The sequence below is a fragment of the Phoca vitulina genome, unplaced genomic scaffold (assembly GCF_004348235.1).
Source record: "Phoca vitulina isolate PV1807 unplaced genomic scaffold, GSC_HSeal_1.0 scaffold38, whole genome shotgun sequence".
Lineage (NCBI taxonomy): Eukaryota > Metazoa > Chordata > Mammalia > Carnivora > Phocidae > Phoca > Phoca vitulina.
The window spans coordinates 17071491-17096274 of record NW_022589741.1 but is presented as its reverse complement, the minus strand read 5'-3'; the positions used below and the strand labels follow the sequence as shown (position 1 = coordinate 17096274).

General features: G+C 50.3%; 1 protein-coding gene across 1 annotated transcript in view; it reads right to left on the bottom strand.

The window, feature by feature from the left end:
* Positions 1-24784, bottom strand: part of SORL1 (sortilin related receptor 1) — a 147938-nt gene that overhangs the window by 107438 nt on the left and 15716 nt on the right. Inside the window, exons 3-6 of the mRNA XM_032428035.1 lie at positions 17827-17952; positions 11149-11310; positions 9507-9574; positions 3882-4062 (exon numbers count right to left, since the gene is read on the bottom strand). Coding sequence (XP_032283926.1) covers positions 3882-4062; positions 9507-9574; positions 11149-11310; positions 17827-17952 — 537 coding nt within the window. The remainder of the gene's footprint in view (positions 1-3881; positions 4063-9506; positions 9575-11148; positions 11311-17826; positions 17953-24784) is intronic.

The window sequence follows — 24784 nt, the reverse complement described above, 5'->3', positions numbered from 1 at the left end:
GTGGCATGCAAGATATCTAAATTGGCCATAATATCCTGAAGATAACACTCTGGCATGAATAGGGCATAACAATTTAAGGAGGCCTGTAACCTGAACTTTTAGGGGTAATGTCCACGACTTATCAAGCTTTTACACGAGAGGATTCTGGTTGCCTGATGCCAACTCAAAGGGTAACAGAATCTTGCCTCTACAACAGGGTTGGTTTTCTGTAAAGATCCATACAGAAGTATTTTAAAGTTTATGAGCCATCCTGCCTCCATGCAACTATTCAATTCTGCCACTGTGACATGAAAGCAGTGATAGACAACATGTAAGCAAATGAGCACAGCTGTTTCAATAAAACTTTATTGACAAAAATAAGTGAAGGGCCATAGTTTGCCAATCCCTGCTCTAGAACATTGTGTCTGCATCACCTAGAAGAAGAGAGGAGATGCCATCAAGCCCATACATTAGGTCTTTGCTTACTGACATACATTTGTGCAAGAAAGGTGTGGACCTGGCTTTCGTGATAAGCTGGTAGTGAAGCTACAGAAGAGCGGCTAGCCCTCACTTACCTCCAACATTCTGGCAACTATTGATATCTACCAGAAAGAACCTAACAGCTGTCTATTGCCAAGTTAACGAATCAATGTTGGTCCAGTTTGCAGAAGTGCCTCTTTGCTGCCTCAATGGCCTATCATTTTGATGTAGACTATTAAGACAAGTAAGTGAATATCATGTCAAAAAACATGGAATAAAAATTAAACTTGGGTTAAAAAAAATATTAAAGGGGGGCCCCAGAGTGGTTCAGTCAGTTGAACAACTGACTCCTGATTTCAGCTCAGGGCATGATCTCAGGGTCGTTGGGTCGAGCCCCACATCGGGCACTCTGATCCGCATGGATTATGCTTGAGATTCTCTCTCTCCCTCTCCTACTGCCCCTCCCCCACCCCCTCAAATAATTAAATAAAATCTTTAAAAAAAGGGCGCCTGGGTGGCTCAGTCGTTAAGCGTCTGCCTTCGGCTCAGGTCATGATCCCAGGGTCCTGGGATCGAGTCCCACATCGGGCTCCCTGCTCAGCAAGAAGCCTGCTTCTCCCTCTCCCGTTCCCCCTGCTTGTGTTCCTGCTCTCGCTATCTCTCTCTCTGTCAAATAAATAAATAAAATCTTTAAAAAAAAAAAAAAAAATCTTTAAAAAAAAAAAAAATCAAAGGGCATCAGAAACAAAGCACATATGAAATAAGAGCCAGACTAACAGGGCACAGGGGTATTCGGAAGATTCAGACACCAGCTCCAGTCCAGAATCCAGATGGCTGTCCCCACGTGTTCTAAAGAGCTAACTTGCAAAGAATTATAATCGTTCATGGTACTGGAAAAAAGCAAAAGAGTTAATCACCCAAAACCAATTTTCTGTGGTTTTGCAATTAGCTCTTTGACTTTCCTAATTTGATTTGAATCCATTTAATATTAAGGTCCCTCAGAATTCCCCAAACCCAGGCAGCCTGAGTGCTAAGCACACCCCAGATAAGAAGTTACACTTGCAGACCTCACTATACTCCCACTGATATGGTTATCCAACCAAGGCCAATGTTGTTTATCCTTATGGCTCAGCAGTCTAATGTAATAAAAAGGAAGAAATTAAAAGAGAGAAAACACTCATTTTATCATCCACAGCCGGTTGGGTCTCTTCCCTCATCAACCCATCCAATCTACAATGATCCTTTGATGATAGAACTGACTATTATCGAAAGCTTCTGCATACAGAAGACCTCAGGGAAGAGCTTCTCAAATTGTGGAGATTCTTAGGCAGCCTAAGGATGCTGAGAAAAAAAATGCATTTGGGCCCTGAAATCCGCTTTTGGAACAAGTGCTCTTGAGTGATGGTGCTGAGATTGCTCCTAAGACCACAATTTGAGAAACACTTCCATGCAGTGGCCTACCTCATCTGGCCTAGAGCCTCTAGCTAACACCACTGACCCTGGAATCTGGTGGCCCATCCATGTGCTGAAAGATGAAGCCAACACATGTTTGTCACCAATATCCTATAAATAAATAAACCATACAGAGAGGTGAGAATTGACCAAGAAAGTAACAATCATTTAAGGCCTCCTACTACTCCCCTAAAAAATCTACTGGCCTATGCTTTCTAAATCAGGTGGGCAGAGATGGCGTTCATTCAACTACTGTGCATCTGCTATGTATCAAGCATTGCGCAAGATACTGGGTACCACATCAGTGATGAACAAGGCAGACACAGCCCCTGATCTCACCACTGGCCAGGAATAACAATAAATTTGTTCCCAGCACCCTGCATATCAGCCATGGCGAGAGAACAGACATAGCCGTTAGGGTGGAACGGAGGGCTCAGAAAGCTCCCACTGGGATATTTCTTCAGCTCTTGGGTGTGAGATCCAGAAAAAACAGGCATAAGAGGAATGCACAACGGCTCTCCACCTCAGCCCCAAAGCAGTCAGTAGGCAAATCTAAGAATCAGTCACTGTGTCCCAGGATCAAGAAATTAAAATCACATAAATAAATTCAGGCCCAAGGAACTAAAACAGAAAAGACCCAGGAACACTGAAAGATGAGAGGCAAACCAGGACCTTGGGACTGCCAAGAGGATGTCACAAGGTACCAGTCCTCAGGCCTGGTTCCCCACACTGCGCTCCCTCCTCACCACAACCCTGCCCGAGGCAATCCAAGGATGCTTGCCTTCTGAGCCGCTGTGTGTGTGTGTAAGAGAGAGGGAAAGTGATAGGCAAGGCAGGAAAGGAATGATCCAGCAACTGACCCAATGCAAATAGCCTGACAGAAGAAAAACTGCCATAATTATAGTGGCTTTAAAAAACATTTTGCAAAGTATGTAATGGGGCACCCCTCTTGCCTTTAAGCCACCCACATCTTCTCTTCTCTTCTCATCTCAACCTTACTCTCTGCTTTCCTTGCTGGGGAGGTCCTCTCTCTACCCTGGAATCCTACCAAAGGGAGTGGCCTGCTTCTACCTGGCCAGCTACCCATCATATATTTTAAGTGAGAATCTGGAGGAAAACATTACACCTGATTTTAGTCCCTAAGGTTAACTGTGACAGAAAGCAAAGCACCTGCCAGTTACCAGCGGCCGTCTGCAGAGCCTGAGGTCAAGGAGGGAATGGCCCCCATCAAGAAAATAAGCTACGGCACCAGGATAGCGGCCCAACCTGCTCTCCTCGGGCCGGTTTTGTTCCTTTACACAGGGCAGTGTAGTCACCGCTTGCAACTTGAGTCAGTCACAAGGCAAGCCCTGTTAAATAATCAAGTCTGGTTTTAAATGAGCAAGCCTCCCCCCACCTCCCCAGCATCTGGCTCCATCCAACACATCAAATCAAGGGGAAGATTTTCCCAAAGGCTGAGAGTTAAGCTACTTACTGACAGCTGGAAGCTTAATCACTGCTTTTCTTAGAGCATTAACTCCCACTAGCCAATGACTACACATTCTATTAGCCATGGAAATTAACATGTGTCCAAAATTCCCAAAGACATTGGCCTAATCCAAAAGGAAATCAGGCGGCGAGATTAAAGCAAATTGCCACGGAGCCCCACCCCTCCTTTCTGTGTTCTTTTAATTGGGATGTCAAAGAAACACGTGTTTGACAAGGATGCTTGGCTACCAGGAAACAACCACATTCCAAGAGCCCAGAGACATCCCGAGTGGCTGGCTGAGCTTCTCCACTCCTCTGACCTCCCGGGACCATCCAAGCCCCACGGGAATGTCCGTCTGTATCCAGTGCCCCTCAGTCAAGCTCCCCGGGGCGCGCTGACCCCTTCCCTGCATATTCAAACTCACCGGCTCCATCACAGAATGCCGAACCTCTGAAAGGAAACTCAAAAGGAGTTTCCACGTTTCTCAGCGCCTTCAACTTACCACCACCTTTGTAGCAAACATGTACTTGTCCCGAAGCTGAAAGTCTTTCACTTCCTCCAGGATCATTTCCTGGTTCTCCCGGGACTGGAAGAAGTCCGTACTTCGGAAAACCGTGGAGTAGCCAGAGGGTTCGTGCCGTTCCACATAGATGGTGTTTGGCTTGTCATAGGGATCAATACCCCTAGAGGAAAGAGAGCGGTTTCTATCATCACTCTGTTTAAGCAACTGGAGACACCGAGGTTCTGCCGTGCAGACAGCCTGCTGGAATTGAGGGACACGATTCCACGCTCTCTGCCACAAACAGAGCCCTTTGGTTGCTCCTTGGTTCAGTGGGGAGGGAAAGTGATCGCCATTTGTCAAGTGTTGATGTTGTTACTGCTCTCTTCAAAGTGCCCTGGGTGTCACTCAAGGCAAGCCTTGGCTGTGCTTGAGATGAGCAAAAAGAAGGAAAAGTAAAAGGTGGGGTGTTTTGGAATCAGTAAGCAAGGGACTGCCTGAAGCTGTCAGTGAGTTTCTGACCTCAAGTGGTAAACCTCAGAGAATGAAGGAGTGTGTTTTCCCAGGCCCGTATGCTCTCAGAACAGCTCTAGAAGAAACCACACGAGGAACCAGTGAGCCTGATCTTGCTAACAGGCCCTGCCCTTTCTGTCTGTCCGTCCTGGGCTACTGTCGCTGATCCGTGCAATCCGGAGTCATCCTACCAGTGCAAAGTCATGTTCTGCGAGGCTCCTTTGCAAACTCATTCTCACATGGACTGATCTCCCTGATGTCCTTCAGAAATTCAGAGCTCATTTCTCCCCCCCCACTCCCTGTGCTCCGTCAACAGAGCACCCCTCTGCAGGGAGGGCCCCGCCCCGCCCCGCGTGCATTCTGACCTGCATGTTGAAATCCTACTCTTCTGAGGTCAAGTTCAAGGCCCCTCTTCCAGGAAGCCCTCCCCCAAAGCTCTCCTCCCTCCTCCCAATACCCACGATGTACCTGTGCAGTGTTCAATTTCAAGCCTTATGTATTAATGTTATGTGAGTTTCAAATAAAGGCAGAAAACTGTTTTGGGTGGGTGGATTTTGGAATCACTCTCGTGACTTTATACAATGGTGCTCCTTATTCACAGTGGTGCTTCTTATTCACTGTGTTCTATTGTTCACCATAATGTGTCTGAGCTTCCTAGAGAGAGTACAGATGCCTTTAAAGGCCATGTCTTATATTTCTTTTTGTCCTACAGGGCTCCCAGCTGAACTGAATCTTGCTGCACTGAATCCGTGGACCACAGTACAAAGGCTACTCCAAACTGAAAACTCTAAGGTTGACTTGATCGAACTCCCTCAAGAAGAATCTCAGAACAGGAGTCTCCCCCAAATAAGGCCCCCAACAACAGCTGCAAGGAGGACTACTCTGCCTCAGGTTTCCTAATGCTCAACAAGACACCAGGCCAGGCAGACCATTCAGCACACGGGAAAAATCAGGAGGAGAGCCTCAGAGGGAGGATGCAGGGATGACCCAAGGAAAGGCAGGACTCACTTCTGGACCTGTCTTTGCAGACTGACATATGCATGATGGCTCTCAAGGTAATGAAGGCTCGGATATAAAATTCCTTCAAAGATATACTGTCAAGAGAACGGGAAGGGGGGCGCCTGGGTGGCTTCATCGTTAAGCGTCTGCCTTCGGCTCGGGTCATGATCCCAGGGTCCTGGGATCGAGCCCCGCATCAGGGGGTCCCTGCTCAGCGGGGTTCCCTCTCTCGCTGTCTCTCTCTCTGTCAAATAAATAATAAAATCTTTTAAAAAAATTTTCAAAAAAAGAGCACAGGAAGGAAGGGAGGGAGGGAGGGAGGGAAAGAGGAAAGGGGGGAAGGAGGGAAGGAGGGAGGAAGGAAGGAAAGAAGGAAGGAAGGGGGAGAGAAGAAATAGAAAACCAAAAGGCATGACTTTGGCCCCACAATCTGGAGTCTAAGCAGAGCACTGGAGAAGCCAGCAGGCTTGGCCCCAGTGCAGGAGACAACTGCTCATCATCAGACGCTCTGCGTGCGTATGTGTGGGGGTGGTGGCATGTTCTCTTCTTTTCCACAATTAGAAGTACTGATTAAAGTACTTCCTCTACCCTAGAGGATATGCAAATTAAAACAAAGCTGCTGGATATTTTTAAAAAGGCAGAGAGGAAGGGACCTTCACTCAGAGAATTTTGAGACTGAGCTCACCTCTGCTATTCTTTTCCTAAACAAAAGCTGTATCTAGAGATAGAAAGAGCTGCGACTTCCCTCCCAATTCTCTTCCGTGATCCCGCTGTGGACCTCCCGTTTCTGAGAGCCACTCCGCCTCCAAGCTCGGCTACTTGGCCATCGCTAGCTTCCACTACGGTCTGGTCTCTTGGCCCTCGTTTGAAAATTCCAAGCCTTGCTCCATCTGTGAGCACAATCAGCAGTCCTCACCGGGCCTCACCTACAACCCTTCCGTGGTGCTCGGCCAGGCACCCCTGAGTCCCTCCCCCACTGCCCTTCCACTGTCCCGCCTTGCCGATCTCCAGCTCTGGATTCCATAGACCACTGGTTTTCCAAACGCCTGCTGCTCCCAGGCTGCCCCGCATTATTGAACAAATGTATGCCATTATTCTTAGAGAGGTTAGATTACACTCTCACTTATCATGGGAAATCCTAGGGGAAAATCCTCCAAATGGCCTGAAATGCCCTGACACCAGACATGCAGTTATCTAAAATAAGATAGGCCAGGCCTTTCCCCTAAGATATCGGCATATGTGCACAGAGGCAAAAGGTACAACATACAGATTCCTCAATGTGATGTTCCTTTACTCAGTCATCCTGCTAGTGTGCCCTCTTAATATATGGTTATGTAAGCAGATGAAAGGGCAATCTGTCCCCTTAAAACACATATAAAGCAAAAGGAAGTTCTAATGGTACTCCTTGGGTAGAGGTTATACTTGGATAAGACTGTGGTCATAATTTCACTAAGACACTACAACCTGGGCCCAAGGAAAAAAACAAAAGGATCAGAAACAGCTGTCTCTTTGAAAAGGAAGTCCAATGGAGCCTGAAGATACTCAGCTGTAGGACCCCTCTACATCTGGGCTCCCTCCCATCTTCACTGTCCTCATTCACCAAGGAAGCAATACCAACTCAAAGACATTCCTCTGCAAACAGAGAGCTAAAAGAAGCACAGACAGTATGTACCACTGCATTTAATGAGGACTAAAAACCACATGGAAACCTCAAAACACAAATGATAAACTGAGAATTATAAATGAACACACACATGTGGTATCCAGTGTCACAAAGGCCGAACCTCAAATATACAAAGAGCTCCTGGAAATCAATAAAAAGGCTAACCATTCAACAGAAAAAGGGCCAAGGGCATGAAAAGACATGTCATAAAAATAGAAATAAAAAAGACACGGGGCACCTGGGTGGCTCAGTCATTAAGCATCTGCCTTCGGCTCAGGTCATGATCCCAGGGTCCTGGGATCGAGCCCCGCATCGGGCTCCCTGCTCCGTGGGAAGCCTGCTTCTCCCTCTCCCACTCCCCCTGCTTGTGTTCCCTCTCTCGCTGTGTCTCTCTCTGTCAAATAAATAAATAAAATCTTTAAGAAAGAAAAAAAAGAGGAAATAAAAATGACGCTGAAGCCGTTAAAAGATGCTCAAACTCATTCATAATAAGAAAAATTCAAACTAAGACTATACTGAGATACCCTGTCTTACCTAACACATTGGCTGTGGAGAGAAGCACAATTCTATGTTACTGAGATGAGAGCAAAATTTAACACTGTCCATAGATTTGGCAATCTCTACCAAAGTTACAATTTCAATGCTTTATTCACTGGGGATATATCTGTGCACAAAACTGACCAAAGCCCCTGCCTTTGTAGAGCTTTCATTCTATCAAAGAGAGAAAGACAAATAATAAGCCTAATAATCCCATATTAGAATATGGTAAGTGTTATGCAAAAAAATAACAGATCAGGGCACAGGAAATGACAGGGGAGTAGTTGCAATTTTAATAGGATCCTTAGGATAGGCCTCATTTAGAAAATGTTATTTGAGCAGACTTGAATGAGATAAGGGAGTAAGCAGTAAGTATATCTTGAAGAAGAGCAGTCTAGGCAGGGAAAAAAGCAAGTGCAAAGGCCCTGTGGTAGGAATATGCTTGGCATTAATCTGAGAGAAGTGATAGTGCATAAAGAGTTCAAAGTAGAGAGAAGAACAACATGATCTGACCTGTTTTTACGAAGATCAACCCGGCCATGTACTGAGAATTAACTGCAGAAGGACAGGAGTAGTAGTGGAAAGACCAGGTGGACAACTAATGAGTGACAGTGGTGGCTTGGAGTAAAGTCATAGCTGAGCAGTAGATCCTAGATATAAACCAAAGGTAGAGACAACAGGATTTCCTGATAGGTGGAACGTGAAGCATGAAACAAATACGAAATCAGTGATGACTCCCAAGTTCTTGGCCTGAGCAACTAGAAACTGAAATGGGGAAGATTCCAGGGGCAGCTGACTGGGGGCAGTGGAGGTCAAGGGTCAATGTAGGAGGAATCAAGTTTGCTAAGTATGAAGGGTTTGAGTGACCTGCTGACCCAGCATGTCTGCTCCTGAGAATCTGTTCTGCCCATTCGCCCACACGTGTACAAGTGTATCTATTCAAGATTACATACTGCACCCTGTAACAGTGAAAGATCAGAAGGACGTACGACTAGCAACAGCTGTACTTCTGCCAGTCCAGCCCTATTGATTTCTCTCTCCTTCTCAAAACCCTATAGGGGCTCCTCGCTGCTTTCAGAATTCAGTCCAGATTCCTTTATCAACCACTGCATATTCGGATACCAATGTCCCTTCCCGAACTTCACCCAACATACTGTCCAGAAGTCAGACTTCGGGTTCTCCACCCAAGTACCAGTGTCCTCTCTCTCTGCCTTTGGCCATTCTGTTTCTGTCTGGAATCCCAGCCCCGCACACCTCCAGGCCCCTCCTGCTACCTCCAGCCTCTTGTGCACATCCTGGCTCAAAAGCAACCTCCTCCAAGGAGCTGGCTGGGATCTCCCCATCTGGAAAGACTAGTCCCCCCTCTGGCTTCTCCTGCTAGGTCTGTGACTTTTGTGTGTCTTCCATGATGTGTGTTCTGTACACAAAATGTCTTTTCTTGCCTCCTAAGCTGCAGTCTCCTTAATAACTATATCCATAAATTATTCAACTTCTTCTACCCTAAAGCATCGAACATGTTTCATATTCAGCAGACATCCAAAAAAAATATGTTATGAATGAACAAGTGAATGAAAGTGATACAGAGAAAAATCCCCACTTCTGTTGTCATGCTCGAAGAGTGAAGGTCTTTAGAAATTCTAATCATGCAAGTGCTTCAAGAGTCCCCTAGGTTCCCTGATGGACTGAAAAATGCAAAAGCTCTGTCACTTCCCTCACCAATAACCTTCCTCTCTCATCCCCCACCGCCCCACACAGTGAGCGTGTTGTACTCTCAGTTCTAATTCCCAGGTCTGGAATGTGCCTTTCCCGAACCACATGCTCCACATTTCAGGTGAGGGCAGGTCTGTCCTCCATGAAGGAGCTAGAACTGAAGAAAGGTGATTATGTAATTCAAACTTCTTAGATGGAGGACTTACCAAGAAAAGGACTTCACATGTTCCTGAATCAGGATCCAGGTCTGGCCAAAATCATCTGACTTCCACAGCTGCAAAGACCAAGGACAAGAAGAGATCAAGATGCAAGAGGCAGGGACACCTGGGTGGCTCAGTCGGTTAAGCGTCTGCCTTCAGCTCAGGTCATGATCCCAGGGTCCTGGTATCGAGTCCCGCATCGGGCGGCTCCCTGCTCAGTGGGGAGCCTGTTTCTCCCTCTGCCTGCCACTCCCCCTGCTTGTGCTTTCTCTCTCTGACAAATAAATAAATAAAATCTTTAAAAAAAAAAAAAAATAGAAGCAAGGGGCAGGCATAACCTGAACGGCAAGGCCATCAGGCCCCGCCATAAATAACGTGCGGTCTGGGAAGACGGGCCCAGAGATCAGCAAGGCCAGCTTGGTTACTCCAAAAGCGAACGAGGGTGGGGAGGGAAGGTGAGATCTGCACCTTCCCGTTCCTCTCCACAGTTACTAAGGCTTCAAGAATAACTACAAGGAAAAATGACTGGGGATTGTCTTCCATTTATGGATCATCAGAAATTACAGTTTACTCGACACTAGCCATCAGGGATAGTAAAAACAAAAGGATTACACTGTAATTTCTCACCTGGGAAATCATGTCCTTAAAAACCCATAATGGGCCACGGGGATTAAAGGTGAACCGAGGGGACCCTGGCTAAGTGCAGAGGTAAAGAGCACCAAGGGGAACCACTTGAATGCAAACGATACGGCCGTGAGTGATGAACTTGCTGGTCTTTGCCAAAGCCCCTGAACTTCCAAACACAGCACCTGAGCATTCCTCTGGCCCTAGTGACCACACAAGAAGAAGCAGAGACTAAAAACAATGTTCATCCGCATACACTGGTAAACTGACCCAGCCTGTACTTAGGTTACTCCCTAAGGCAAGGAAAGGTAAACAGATCATGTTTTGGTTAAACAACCTGCAAAGAAAAAGATATGTTCCAAGGTTCCTCTGAGCCAAGCCATTCAAAACTCCTCATGAATCCAATCCTACAAGGTCAACTGGTCTCATGGTATTATACCAGACCGATAGCCTCGATTTGGCAAGTTTCAACCTTGAGAGATAAATCCTACTTGGGCTCTCTCCCCATCTCACTCTCCCTCAAATCCAGATTTAAGGAGAAAAATACACATATTTATATTAAAGGCACACAAACACACACACATGTAGGAAAAAAATTTAAGTTAATGATAATTTCAAATAAATGGTACAAAAGCAGTATGTTGTTTGAGGCAGAGGATGGGAAAGGTAGAACAGAAATTCAAGATAGAGGTCCCAGTAGAGCTCAGACTCCAGGCTTTAGCTGGCTCTGTCTGAATAATTTCCAGAGTTTCGATGGACCCCCCCCAGACCCACAAAGGTGCATCGACACGGAGAAGGGCATGATGTCTGGCTACAAGGGCCTGCCCCCTGGCTGGGAGGCAGACGGAGAGTGCCAGGGAGATACGGTTTTCCTCAGCCGTGGGAATTCAACTAGTACAAAGTCTAAGCTTGGGAGAGGAGGAAGGAGGGGCTGGGGGAGGTCAGTCAGAGGACACACAATCCCCACGGGCAGGAACAGAAAACCGGAGAAGCCCACCTGACTGTGTTCCAGAAGCTCCCTTACCTGCTTGTTGGGGTGAGACCTGTCAAAGCCCAGGAGAAGGTTGGAGGCCTTGCTGTGCAGGAGGAGATCTACTGCGCGGAACGGGATGGAAAAGCCTTGGATAGTGTTGCAGAAGTCAAACGTGATCCAGAGGTACTGGGCGTAAGCATCTACAAAGATGTACTGCAAGAGAAACAAGGCAAGCTCAGAGCGGGACCTGGCCAGGGCTGCCCAATACCACCCCCCCCAACTCCCCCCAGCAGTGTGTGCGGGGCCGGGGGCCTGCAGGGCCCCCACTCGGCTTCCTCCCCATCTCCTGGCCAGGAGGAGATGCTGGTGCCCACCAAGCAAGGCTCTGGGAAGGAAGGGGTGCAGGACAGGCTCTCCTTTCAGCAGGTAATTGAGCTGGTCAAGCCTATTTTTTCTTTGAATTGACCTGGCCATTCTCACCCTCTGGCAGGTCACTCAGGCACCATCAGAGGATGACTGGGACCCAGAAGGCCTGCTCTTCAGACTGGCTGCACACAGGTAAGCCTGCTTCCCTCCCTCCATCCTCTGAGCAGCTACGGGAAATCCCTACAATCACACCCATCTAGGAGGATGTTCTGGGCACTAGGCCAGGGGACAGGGCAGCCCCGAGGACCCAGCTGCCAGTGGGGTCGGCCGCCTCACTCTGGGGCCCGGCAGGAAGAGCTTAGCGAGCAGGGGCTTCACTTGACTTAGCCCTGCACAGGTAAGTGGCCCTGAACAAGTGGGACTGCAGAGTGACCGCCAGCCTAGAGAGTTCTCCAGGAGAAAGGACCGAGGCAATTCAACTTCACAAATGTGCACTGAATATTCCCTGTGGACCGGATGCTGCGGGTGCCACGGTGAAAACCCAGAATCCTTACAGTCTCGCGTGGGAAAAAGATAGACGTGATCATGGGTGACTGTAACTCAAGGGAAAATGAGATTCAGTGGGGAACCACAGACAGAGTCCTGTGAAAAGCACACAGTCCAGAGGAGTTCCAGTCTGGGAGATCAGAAGTGACTCCAGGGAAGATCTGGCCCTCGAAGGGCAAGCAAGACTTTCAGAGGGAAAGAATATCCCAAGTCGAGGGCAGTTTGAGTTTGGGAACAAAAGGGAAAAAAAGTAGAGCACGGACTTGAGGACGGCCAGGAGGGCCTGTGGGAAATGTCTACGGAGCACAGATGGCAGCCGGCCTGGAATGCACACGAGAGATGGGAAGGGCAGCCTCCTGTTCCCGGAAGGGCGAGGGCGGCTCAGCGGCTCACCGTGAACCAGAGCAAGGGGGACCCAGCTCCAAGCACCAAGTCCCTGAAATCCCAGAAATCAACAATCCAAAGGAATCCGTCCAAGCACACTTCCCCTCATTGACTGCATCTGACCCAGATCAATCTTCTGCTCAGAATCCTTTTGGCACAAGCAGCTTAGGCATGTCCTAATACTCTGTGCTTGCCTGACACTGCGTCCACGTGTTCTTGCTCCTTCACCTTTGGCTTTTCCCTCCCCAATTCCCAGGAGTGCACTCTACGTGTTCTTTCTCTCGTGTTTCTTCCACGGCATCTAACGTAGAACTCCAAACTCTGTAGGGGCCTCATTAAATCTAACCATAAAGGCGAGTGAATGTTTTGAAAGCATAAACGACCACAAGCAAACGCAATGTTGTAAAAACAATTATGATCCTAAGAGGACCATCATCATTTTTGGCATAAAAGGCGTTCCCCAGAAATGATGGAGCCCATCTTCCTGCTCCGAAACTATCCTGGTTACTAGGGAACGGAGTGCTCTCAGTTTAGAAAGACTTCTCCAGACATCTATTCCATGGTTTCTAAGGTTTCACATTTGAAGATATAAAAATCATGGAGCCGGTTATAAAACGTATTATCTGTCATTCATGATAATAGCTCAATGTGTCCAGAACAGGGGCGCCTGGCTGGCTCAGACAGTGGAACCTGCGACTCTTGATCTTGGGGTCGTGAGTTCGAGCCCCACATTGGGCATAGAGTTTATTAAAAAAAAATGTGTCAAGAACACTTAGTGCATGCCAGGCACTGAGCAGACAAGCTGTGCATGCCTTAGCTCATGCTCATCCTCAGCTCATGGCATGCTTCTGGTACTCACAGCCAAGCAGTGCTTTCAATACAGTCTTCTCCTCCTTTACTAACTAAGGCACTGGAGCGCAGAGAGGTTAACCGGCCAGGGTGAGCCAGGAGGCAGCATCTACAGCCATTTCTGGCCGGTTCGGAGCCCACCCCTTCACCGTTCACCAAATCGTTTCTTCTCTTCCTCCAACAAAGAAGCAGAACTTCCGGAATTTCATGCCTAGGTCTCACCCTGTGCCCCCGGGCTCATCCACGCGCCGCCTCTTCTCACTCGGCTCCTCAAGTCTGTAGTGGCAGCTCCCCTCCCTGGCCTTGGGTGACCCCGTCTCATGCCAAGGCTCCGTGCCCCACACCTGACCAGCCCGTCCTTGACTCTCCTCCGGCTCCTTCTTCCCCTTCGTCGCTCCCCACCCCCGCATAACCTCATCACTCTTCCGTCCTCTGCTACGAACCTGCTCCATCCTCCACGCAGCTTCAACTACCACCGCTGAGATCAGGCACGTCAGGACTTTTAACCGATGGATCTACGGTCTGACCCTGACTTCTGACCTCCTCAGCATCTCCCCTCTGATGCGCCGAGATACTTCACTCCGTCGTCCAAAACGGCGTCCTCCGACGCCATCCGGCCGCGTCCCAAGCTCTCCATGTGCTACAGCTGCCCCAGGCCACAGTCCTCACAATGAGAGCTGGGGGTCCGCTCCATTGCCTTGCCTCGGCCCCATGCCCCATCAGCCACCCACCCAGTTATATCTCTTCATAATCTCTGCTTTCCTTTGTATCCCCAGTGCTACCCATGTGGCCCACTCCCTACTGGAGCCCATGAGCAAACTGGGGCCGGGCACTGGGCTTTTTAGGCCCCCTTGTGTCTTCCAGGCCTTGGCAGGGTGTGAAATACTCAGAGGGCAATTACAACGTCTGGCTGAGGAACTGGGCAACATCATGCCTATATTACCACGAACCCCCTCATGACTTCCTGACCCCTCTCTAATCTTTCCCCTTTCCGATTCATCCTGCCTCTTGCCAGGACACGCATTTCCCTAGAAGACTCTATTTATAGCGAGTCCCCTATTCTAAGATCCTTCCATGGCTCCCCACAGTCCTCGAGGCAAAAAGCAAACTCCTCCATCTTCACCTGCCTGGTGTCTCGAAGTGCCCCAGCGCCAACCCTCCACCCCTGAGAAGTGAGTCTCCCCCCTGCCTGTACAGAAACCACAGACTGGCACCCTGACATCTCTGCCCAGGGCCTTCTCCCCCTCGCGGACTCCCACCAACTCTGCTCAGCTACTGGAACCAGGCCCGTCCTTGCAGCTCCATTTCCAATCCCCAGTACCCCATGAAGCCTTTACTTCTCTGACCTGACCTCACTTAATCCCCAGCCCCACCCCCCGTGGCTTCCCGTGATCACTGAGGCACGACTGTGACGTAACCACGCCACACGAGCACGGGACAGGAAGTGCAGCATGTCCCACTCTGCCGTGAGGTCCCTGGACTGCCTGCCTGTTCAGCCTCCTCGAGGCCAGCCCCACAGATTTGCCAGCACAGCCGACCTCGCAGGTGCTTCCTAGTCTGTGTGATTAGACTGTGCGATTTCAGAAGTGTCCTCAGACACCCCCACCTCTCCCGCCCTGTTTGCAATCACTGAATGTTCTGCTTTGGGCTTAAAACAATGTTTCCTCTTAAAACACAAATACCTCTAGAAGCATAAAATAAGCTACAGAATGCACCTCCGTGTTAGCCTAAGTGATTCTCTCCAGGTCTCAGCTGGGGGAACCAGGAGCACGATGACAGGAGGAAGGGCGGAGGAGGCAACGAAGGAACGTACCTCCATAAGGTGAGAGTGAAGGGAAAGACAGAGGGGCCCACCTCTCGAGGCTGGGAAGCCTAGCTGCACACTCTGGAACCTTCTGGAAGGAGCCCCAGACGTACTGCATGGCTGACCTCGGGTGAGCCGGGCGGGGCGGCGGGGTGTTGCAGCACTGCCAGGTGGCTAGGGCTGCACACTGCTTCAGGGAGGCAGCTGAGAAGGAAGTGGGCTGCTGCTGGCAGATGCAAAAATAGACCCAAATGCTCACAGGACCCCATAGCCAGTCCATCTCCATCGCAAAGCAAAACCATTGGAGCGGAGCTTGCTTGCCTAACCAGCCCTTCCCGTCCCCTTCCACGGGCACACACCTGCTCAGGCTTCCATGTGGCCCTCACGGGACATCCTCACCTTTCCAAGCCGCTGCCCAAGGTCATTTCAACCATTTCAAACCCTGCTCCCTGACAGCGCCCCTCACGTCCACACACGGGGGATGTGCCCGGGCCCAGCACCCTGCTGGTGTTGACACCAAGGCACCCAGCCTGCGTGATTTTTCTCAGGAAGTGGTAGGTCCGGTGAGGCAATCTGCCTTCCAGGGGACAAAGACAAAAGTAACAGAAGTAACCGGCACAGTGAGAGTCACAGTTTCCTTCCTGAGAAGTTGGGGAGGGGTAACGACCTTCTTTGGGGAACCAGAAACTCAGCAGAGAATGCTGCATCTCTAACCCCACTCAGTCTGCTCCAGGCCTGTGCTCCACCTGTCAATAGGTTTTCCAAGAAGGTGGTTCTTCTTCCCTCTCCCCACCAACTCCCAAAGTACGTCCATCTCTCCCGTGAGAAGCCCAAGATGCCCCACCTCCCACACAGGGAGCGCCCAGGCTGCAGGCATGCCCTGCCCTTCCAGGACCCCAAACTCCTTGACGACCACGCCTGGAGTTCTCTTCTTGCTTGCCCCAGCGCCCTGGCCCTGCCCTGCTCCTTCTCCAGACCTAATGCTCCGAAAGCCCCTCTCCCCCTGCACCAAACCTGCTCTGCAAGCCCAGAACATCATCTTTCCTGTCTTCTGACTACTCAGACGTGCATGTGGGCCTAGCAGCTGCTCACCACAACCCATGACGAGCAGGAAGGAAGTCAGGACCTGCTGGCAGACATCTGTGCCCTTGTGGTAGGAGGTGAGGAGGGGGCAGATGGAGCTGAAAAAGAAGATTCCAGAGGGACCACAGAGTGGCTCCAAGGCCACAAAGGCAGTAAGGGTTAGCTCTGGGACAATGTGTAAAGATAATGATAATAATAATCGACAGGTACCTCCGGACAAGATGAGTAATCTGAGCGTTATCTGCGCCTTGGAAGGCAGGGGGCACACAGCTCTATCCAGGGCAGATGTGACACAGCCAGCCAGCCAGACCCCGGGGGCAGGGAGCCTCACCTCTCAGAAGCCGAGAGCAAATCGGGCAGCAGGGCCCACCCAACCTGGGGGCCCCAAGTCCCAGACCTGCCCAACCAAGTGCAGTGGGAGGAGCGGGTGCAGAGGGCGGGCAATCTTGTCTCCAGAGCCAAGTCCCTCCAACACCTCTTCCTTGCTTTTCATCGTGGAGCGAGTTAGGTAAGAGGGGAGCTGTTCCTAACTGTTCCTCTGCTTTGAGATCATCAGGCAGGGCTAATATTAACCAGTATCTACCAGTAGTAGCTAGTCTAGTTAAAAAAAAAAAAAAAAATTATTTCTATACCCATTAGTACGTAGCTGCTTCCTTGAAACCCGAGAGAGGCCCCTCCTAAGCACCAGGGGCCCGGCCCCTTCCCCAGGGCCTGTCCACCATCCAGCAACTAAAAGGTTAATGCCTGGCCGGGCAGGGTGGCCTTCAGGACCCAGCTCCCTCCAGACTGGCTCTGTTCTGATTGGCCAGTGCCATTCCAGTGGCTAAATATTTTGAATAGAGGCAACCCGAGAAGCCAGTGTTGGGGGGCACCTGGCCAGAGGACCGTGCGGATCTTGTTCCTTTCTGGATGAGCAAAGAACAGCAGCTACCCTTACCTCGGAGCTTCCTGAACATTCTTAGGAGCAGTCATCCTGCCTCTGGAAACGAGCTAGGGCTCACCAGAGTGCGGGAAAGAGCAATCAAATACAACTCTCCAAGCTAAAGCAACCTAACCTTGCAGGCTGCCTGATTCCTGCCCTCTCGCCTCCACCTCCCCCTCCGCCTCTCTGGGGGCCCAGGGCAATCTCAAATCAATGCTTCCTCCACATCCGACTGCCCGGGGTCTATCTACTGCAGAAACTGAGCCCCAGGCCAGCCAGCCGGGAAAACAAAATACTGCCGCCTTGCCTTGGTGTTCTTCTCTAGGCCGGTACAGGTTGGGGGTGGGGGTGCGCGCATGCGTGTACACACACTCACACACACTGGTGATGCCCACAAAATCAAGCATCCGGCAAGCACCCTGGAAGATGTGCATCACACGGTGGTGAAAGTCCCAGTAAACCCAGGTCTCATTTTTGCCACCTGTGAGACAGGCAGTTCATCGACTGGCAGATTTTCTTTCTGCACGTTAGCCTGACGCTTTGTCCAGAACTCCTGCCTGGCCAGAACCTGGCCTGCCCGATTATGCACGGTTCCACCCTGACACCTGTGTTCTGCTAGACTCCCCAGTTAGCGGAAAAACAGTCCCTGGCTACGGGTCACACTGCAGAGATGATGACAAGGAGCTCCTTCTCCCAGCCCTCCCCCCGTTAGCACGGCGGACGTCCCGGAATTCAGCCCCCTGAAGTCCCGATGGGCGGGATGGCGCCTCCTTACACGCTTATTGTCCGCGGGGCTGTGGTAGAACTGGGCGATCACCGCTTCACTGCTGTTGCCCAAGCCGAAGCTCAATTTCTCGGAAATTCTCTTGAATGATTTTCCATAGTCGTAAGACACGTACACCTGGATCAGGGAGGAGGAGAGGACGAAGAAGAGCTGGTGAAAAATGTGGCCGAGAGACCTCTCCCTCTGCCCGCACCTGTCAACGTCCCGCCCTGGATCCCGAACGATGTTCCCGACAGGTCCCCGGCGTCAGGACACGACAGATGTGAAGAGATGATGCGCCAAGGAGAAGCAGGGCACCTCTCCATCCACCCCCCAAGCATGTGGGGGGCAGGAAGCTCAGGAGTGCCACAGCCCCTTGCTGCCCGCCATACACAGGCTCCTTTCTGAGGCCAGGATGCTTCCTTGCAGGGGGGCCAGGGGGACCCACGGATGGAAACAATGATGACCTCCTCCCCATGGCCGGGTTGAGTGCCTAACCAATTACATCCAGAGGCTGACTGAATGTGGTTGTCTGATGGGGAGGGACCAGGGACTTGTTTTGCCATCTGCTGAAATGTCCCCAAAAGGTAATCTCATTCTTCAACCCTCTGCTGGGAAGGTCTGTTCCTCCGGCACTGCAGAGGATGGAAAAGGAAACCCTCCCAGGCCTCCACGGAGAAGTCCAACAGGTGAGAAAGAAAAGTGCTGAGTGATTCGATATGCACGGAGGTCGAATGTATAGGTTCGAGACGCCCCGGCCCCAGCACTCATCACGCTCGCTGATGTGGATGCTACTGCCCAGCTGGGGGGGTGGTGGCAGCAGCCCAGGAGCCAGGAGCCGGGCCTCCTGCTTGCGGGACTCCAGCCACCCAGTAACCACGGAGGTAAAATGTAAGAGGAACTGTCACTCACGGCACGCTTCCTAGGTGCCAGATACCGTACTGCCCTCCTCGTGTGAAAGAGCTCAGGGAGCTCTCCCCACAGCCCTGCATGGCAAATGCAGTTACTAAAATCACTTTCCAGATAAGGCGGCAGGGGCTTAGGGGATTAGTTTCTTGCCAGAGTAACAGAGAAGGTAAGTAGCAGCGTGGAAATGGGATCCAGGCTGCCTGCCTCCGAAGCCAGAAATCCCAAAGCCATCACACCTCCGGTAATGGATGGCGGGAGAGAAGCCGCCAGGTATTTTGCACCTAGACGGACTACCTAGGCAATGTGAAATTAACATAATCAGAGGATTAAAAACAAGCCTGACAGGTGAACAGAATATTAATAATAGTTAGGACTGGGGTAAGTTCTAAAGGAAAATGACAGGTGAATTGCAACAAGAACGGGAACGGCTGGACTCATCCCAGCACTGGTACGGCCACCAGTACCCATTGATGCGACAGCAAACACACCTGAAGGGTTTGTCAGGAGCCAGGGGCTGTGCCAAGTGCCAGATATGCAAAGACATGGCCTTTACACACATTGTGAACGTACAAATGTTTGTAAGCAATAACCCTTGTAAACAATGAACTACACGAGGCAGGTACAAAGGGAAGCAAGAACACACACGGGGCGTTAATATTTATTAGATGTCAAGGTTAGAAGAGCACAGAGAGAGCCTCTGCCAATATCTGGGCCACAGTGGAAGAAGCCCCATTACGAACGCTCGTGCTTACAACACACAGCGTGTCCCCAACTGCCATGCACACAGGGAGGGGCTGCCATCAAAGCAGCCTCAAAATGCAGCAGGTTGAGAAGCTCACAGAGGATTTGAGTGAGTAAAAAGACAAAGTGGTACCTTCTCACTTCCATTCTCCTGGCCCAGAATGGACACGGAGAGTCCCCGTTAGGCTCAGACACTAGATGTACTGAACTAATGGCTTCTCGAAAAGGGAACTCGGCCCCCTCCAGCTCCAACGTCCCCAAAATTGATAATCCACTATGAGTTACTTCCTCAGAAGCACAGAGGTGATAATAAGTCATATTAGGATAGTATTTTTCAGGATACGTTATCGCTCTTCATCTTAAAAAATTCTGTGGGGGGCGCTGGGGTGGCTCAGTCATTGAGCGTCTGCCTTCGGCTCGGGTCATGATCCCAGGGTCCTGGGATCGAGCCCCGCATCGGGTTCCCTGCTCCGCGGGAAGCCTGCTTCTCCCTCTCCCACTCCCCCTGCTTGTGTTCCCTCTCTCCCTGTGTCTCTCTCTGTTCTTAAAAAAAAAAAAAAAAATTCTGTGGGTCAGGCGCCTGGGTGGCTCAGTCGTTAAGCGTCTGCCTTCGGCTCAGGTCATGATCCCAGGGTCCTGGGATCGAGCCCCACATCGGGTTCCCTGCTCAGTGGGGAGCCTGCTTCTCCCTCTCCCACTCCCCCTGCTTGTGTTCCCTCTCTCGCTGCGTCTCCCTCTGTCAACTACATAAATAAAATCTTTAAAAAAAAAAAAATTCTGTGGGTCAGCCTCACTTTGCCTCCCTCGGTGTACCCAGAATATCACACATTACTCAGTAAAGATTTCTGGAATTAAACATCACTATAAACCACAGAGTGAGGTAAATGAATATGTCCCACAAATGAATAAAAAAGACAGTGACATGAATGAATCAGTGAGTGAGTGAATGAGGCATTATTTCCATTTAATGGATGACGAAAAACCAAGACTCAGAGAAGTTAATGGTCATATAGCCTGGAAGTCGACAAAACGTAATGGGTTCCCTCCAGTCCCTGGTCCATCTGTCTTTCCACTCTTGCAAGTTACCCTTCTAGGAGGATGCTCTCTGCTACAGACATATGGTACTCTGTTAAAGGGGGAGATCACACCCTGAGTCTGCAGGCCGGGCAGCGGAAGGAGTGGGGGGAAAGAAGGGGTAAAACACCAACCTTAACAAAACACAGACCTTTTCTGAGATCCTCAGCCACACCTCCGTCACTTCACACTCAGAGAGACAACAGCCCTCACTACCAAAAAGCTCTTCCTTAACATGCACCTGTAAACAATCCCCATCTCTTTACGACTTACACTTAATAGAAGTCAAGAGTAAGTATGTAAGGGCCCGTCCTACGCCTCAAGACACTTGTAAATGACTCATCAACCTGCCTCCTCTGCTGCAGGTCGAACCATCCCAACATGATATTTTTATCCTGTCCTCATAATTCTTATTTCTATTGGATTAACCTAGACCCTAAGCTCCACAGGGCAAAGACCAAGCTCGGGGCTGTGCACAGCTATCCACCCTCCTCCACAACGAGGAGCCCAGAAAAGGCCTCTGCCAGTGCTCAGATAATGCCGAGTGGGCTGACGGCCTCGTGGTCTCCACGCTGCACCCCCACGGTATGCTGTGCTTCAGTTCCCAGGGAGCGCCAGGTTGCCGGCACACGGCCCACTGTGCTCTCCAAGTGAATCTGGGCAAACATCCCATACTCGCCCATCTTTGTGCTCCCACAGAGTTTTTTTTCCTCCAGGCACAGGTTCTGCACTGATCAGTCCTCTCTGACTTCTCCAAGACATGACTTCCTAAAAGAACAGAATAAAATGGGAGGAGTCCCTAAAACTGCCAAAGTTGCTGGTTACATCACTGTCTCACCTATAAAGATGGTCCTTCCATGTGAGTGGTTTTGGATTCTCTCCCTACTTTAAAACAGCGTAATAATAATAATGAGAAGGACGAGAAGCAAGGAGGGGAAAAGGCAGAATGGACAGCGGAGGCAGGGAGGAAGGAAAGAAGGGTTGAAATGTACAGAAAACATCTCCTTATCTAGCCCCATTCTGAGTCCTTCACACCAGTGCTTCTCGAACGGTAATATGCCTACAAGTCACCCGGCACAACGTAGGTCACAATGCAGACTGTGATTCAGGAAGTCTGGAGTAGAAGCTGAGATTCTGCCTTTCTAACCAGCTCCCAGAAAACACCCCTGGCTGCTGACCCACAGCCCACACTTTGGGGAGCAAGGTTTTACAAGCACTATCTCACTGATAGATGAGAAGACCAATAGAAGGTTAATGACTCGGCTCAGGGTCCGACTGCTAACGAACAGCAGAGCCAGGATTCAACCCCAGGCATTCTGATTTCAGAGCCAAAGCTCAGCGAGACACCAGCTCCGTGGGCTCCCAAGTTCTACCCTGTTAGCAAGCTAGCCAGTGCTGGCCCTGCTCCCCGGTCCATCCTGGGGGGCACCAATCATAACGTCACACCACTCTGGGTGCAAAGGCAGCAAGTCCTACCCTTCCTGAAACCTTCCCTGGTTGATTCTGATCTTCCGGTGGACACGATCTCTGCAGAGCTCCTTGGCCAATGTGGCTGCACCTGAGTACCTTTGCAAACTATGTCAGGAGAGGGCGGAAACAGAGACGCGGGGAGGCTCAAGATAAACAATACCTATTGTCTCCTTTCATCAACCAGACTATCAGAGAAAAAGACGGCATTCCTCACGGAATCACACTTGCTACCAGTTCATCAGGACATTATTCATTTTTTTTTTCTGTTGAAATGCAAACCTTCCGGGATTCCAGCTTCCAGATCCGTCCCTTTTTAATATACTGAATATGCATGACTTGGCCATTCTTCAACACACACACAGCTCCTCGCTTACACTGGTCCCTTCCCTTCTGGACAGCTGACGGGGCCTTACAAACCGTGCTCCCGCTCTTCTCTCAAGAAAGTCTACGACGCCCGCACCACCAACTCCAGCCTCCGAGTCATAATTTATTTCTGCGTTAACATTTCACATCAGAACATCTCCGTTTCAGCTGCCAAGTCTTTAATGTAGCCTGTGTGCGGACGGGGGGTAAATCTCTGCCACTCCCATTTATTATCTCCGAGCATGGCATTTCCTTCCCGTGTAATCTTATCGTGTATTTCATTACAGAATGGTGTATCGCGTCCCATGTTCAATGGCTTCTCGGTAAGACACACCCAGATAGAGTGAGAATGGGGTTTGGGCAGACAGGCCATATGTGGGGAGACCAACCATCCAGGGTGGCCCCCGGCCTGAGGAGGCTCCCAGGACGCAGGGCTTTGAGGGCAAAAACCCAGACGAGTGGGTCCCGTTGGCAACATGACACCTCACACAGCGGGCACATGATCAGGTCTCGGGAGCCACCACTGCGTGACCTCAAGCAGGCCACTTCATGTCTCCAGGCTCCTGTTTGTCCAGCAAAGCCATAATACAACGGTTAAGGTCTTTTACCTGTCTCGTAAAAACATATTATCTAGACAAAGAATTTTTTAAATGTATAAAAAGGCTAAGGAGGATTTCTCAACACAGTAGGGCCCAGAGCAGTGTCCGGTGCTCAAAAGGGGTAGCCATGAAGGGGTGTGCGGGCCGTGACTGCGCTGAGTATATACACAGGTGCCTCGGGGCCTCATGGGACCAACAGCATCCATAGGCTGCCGTCTGTGCTCGCAAACCCTGGTCGCATTTATAAATAGGCCAAAGCCACTGCCCCAAAAAAAGTCCAGCCCTGCTCCAGAGCACGACATCCAAACTGGCTGTCAATGACCACGGTTTCCCACCCGCCCCTGCTCAGCAGCCATCCTGGACAAAAGCTCTACATTATAGCCCTTCTACCACCCTCCCTGTCTGTGGCTGTCTCCACTGAACCCACTAGAAAGCAGCCACCGGTGCTCCCTCCAAGCACCTACCTAGGAGCACATCCAAGCCGGACAGCGGATACCCAGAGAGGGATCTCACAGAGACCAGGTCTATACTCAAGAATGCTGAGTTTCGGGCGCCTGGGTGGCTCAGTTGGTTAAGCGACTGCCTTCGGCTCAGGTCATGATCCTGGAGTCCCAGGATCGAGTCCCGCATCGGGCTCCCTGCTCGGCAGGGAGTCTGCTTCTCCCTCTGACCCTCCTCCCTCTCATGCTCTCTGTCTCTCATTCTCTCTCTCTCAAATAAATAAATAAAATCTTTAAAAAAAAAAAAAAAAAAGAATGCCGAGTTTCCTTTGGGCTGACGTGACAGTGCTAGGAAATTCACCAGGAGGTTCCCTCTGGCCAGAGCGCAGAGTGAACAAAGCTCCACGTGGTGTTTCTTTGTCCACAGGTTTCACCCTGGCCACATCTGTCCCTGACCCCAGGCAGGGGCTGGCCCTCTTCCCACAAGGGGACGTCTGGAGCCAGGGCCACACACATGGGACCCAAGGACCAGCTCTGGCCCTTGTATAGGTTGTACCTGGCCCGCCCAGTATTTGTACAAACGATACATGAGCTGCCAACTTGTAAGACTCTGCAGTTTTCACGTAAAAACCCAGAACCTCTGAGCTTCTCTCGGAAATCAGATCTGGCAAGGCCGGGCCCTACACGGCAACCGGAACTGAGACCGATGACAACAGCCCCTCCCAAGCACCAAATCCCTTCTACTTCTCAGTGCCTCACGGACACAGAGACCAAGGATCAATCACCGCGTTCAAATTAACAGGTGAATGCTTCTTGAACCTGCATCTCTATCAAAGTGGGAAAATGACACATTGGCCCAGGAGGCCACACACTTCAAGAAAAATGGGAGAGACCATTTTCCTCCCTGGAAGAAAGAGCGTGGTGAACTGGGAGGCAGGCTTCTCCTGCCACTACCCACCTGGTCTCTCACGGGCCTTTGAGTCTGTGACCCTTGGTGTCTCGTCTTCAAAGTACCTAAACTCTTAAACGCTATATAGAAAGCCAACCGTGAAAACCGAGAATATGAGCACATCAGAGTCAAGAACCCACCCCACTGGAAGGGGTCCCATCGCGCTCTGGGGCGGACAGGCAGCTCTGCCTGGAATGTGCTTCTGGCATTTTGCGGAGCAGACCCAACAATCCAGATCAAACCCGATCACTTGATAAAAGTAATCACACATCACACGGATCTCATTGCAAAATGGCCCGCACCACCCTCTGTTCGGCAAACGAGGGGTATTTATTATTGTTCAGATTCTCTTCCCTGTTGTAAAATGTATCCCATCCATTCATTCTCTAATTACCCACACTATTTTTTTACTGGTATGATAACCC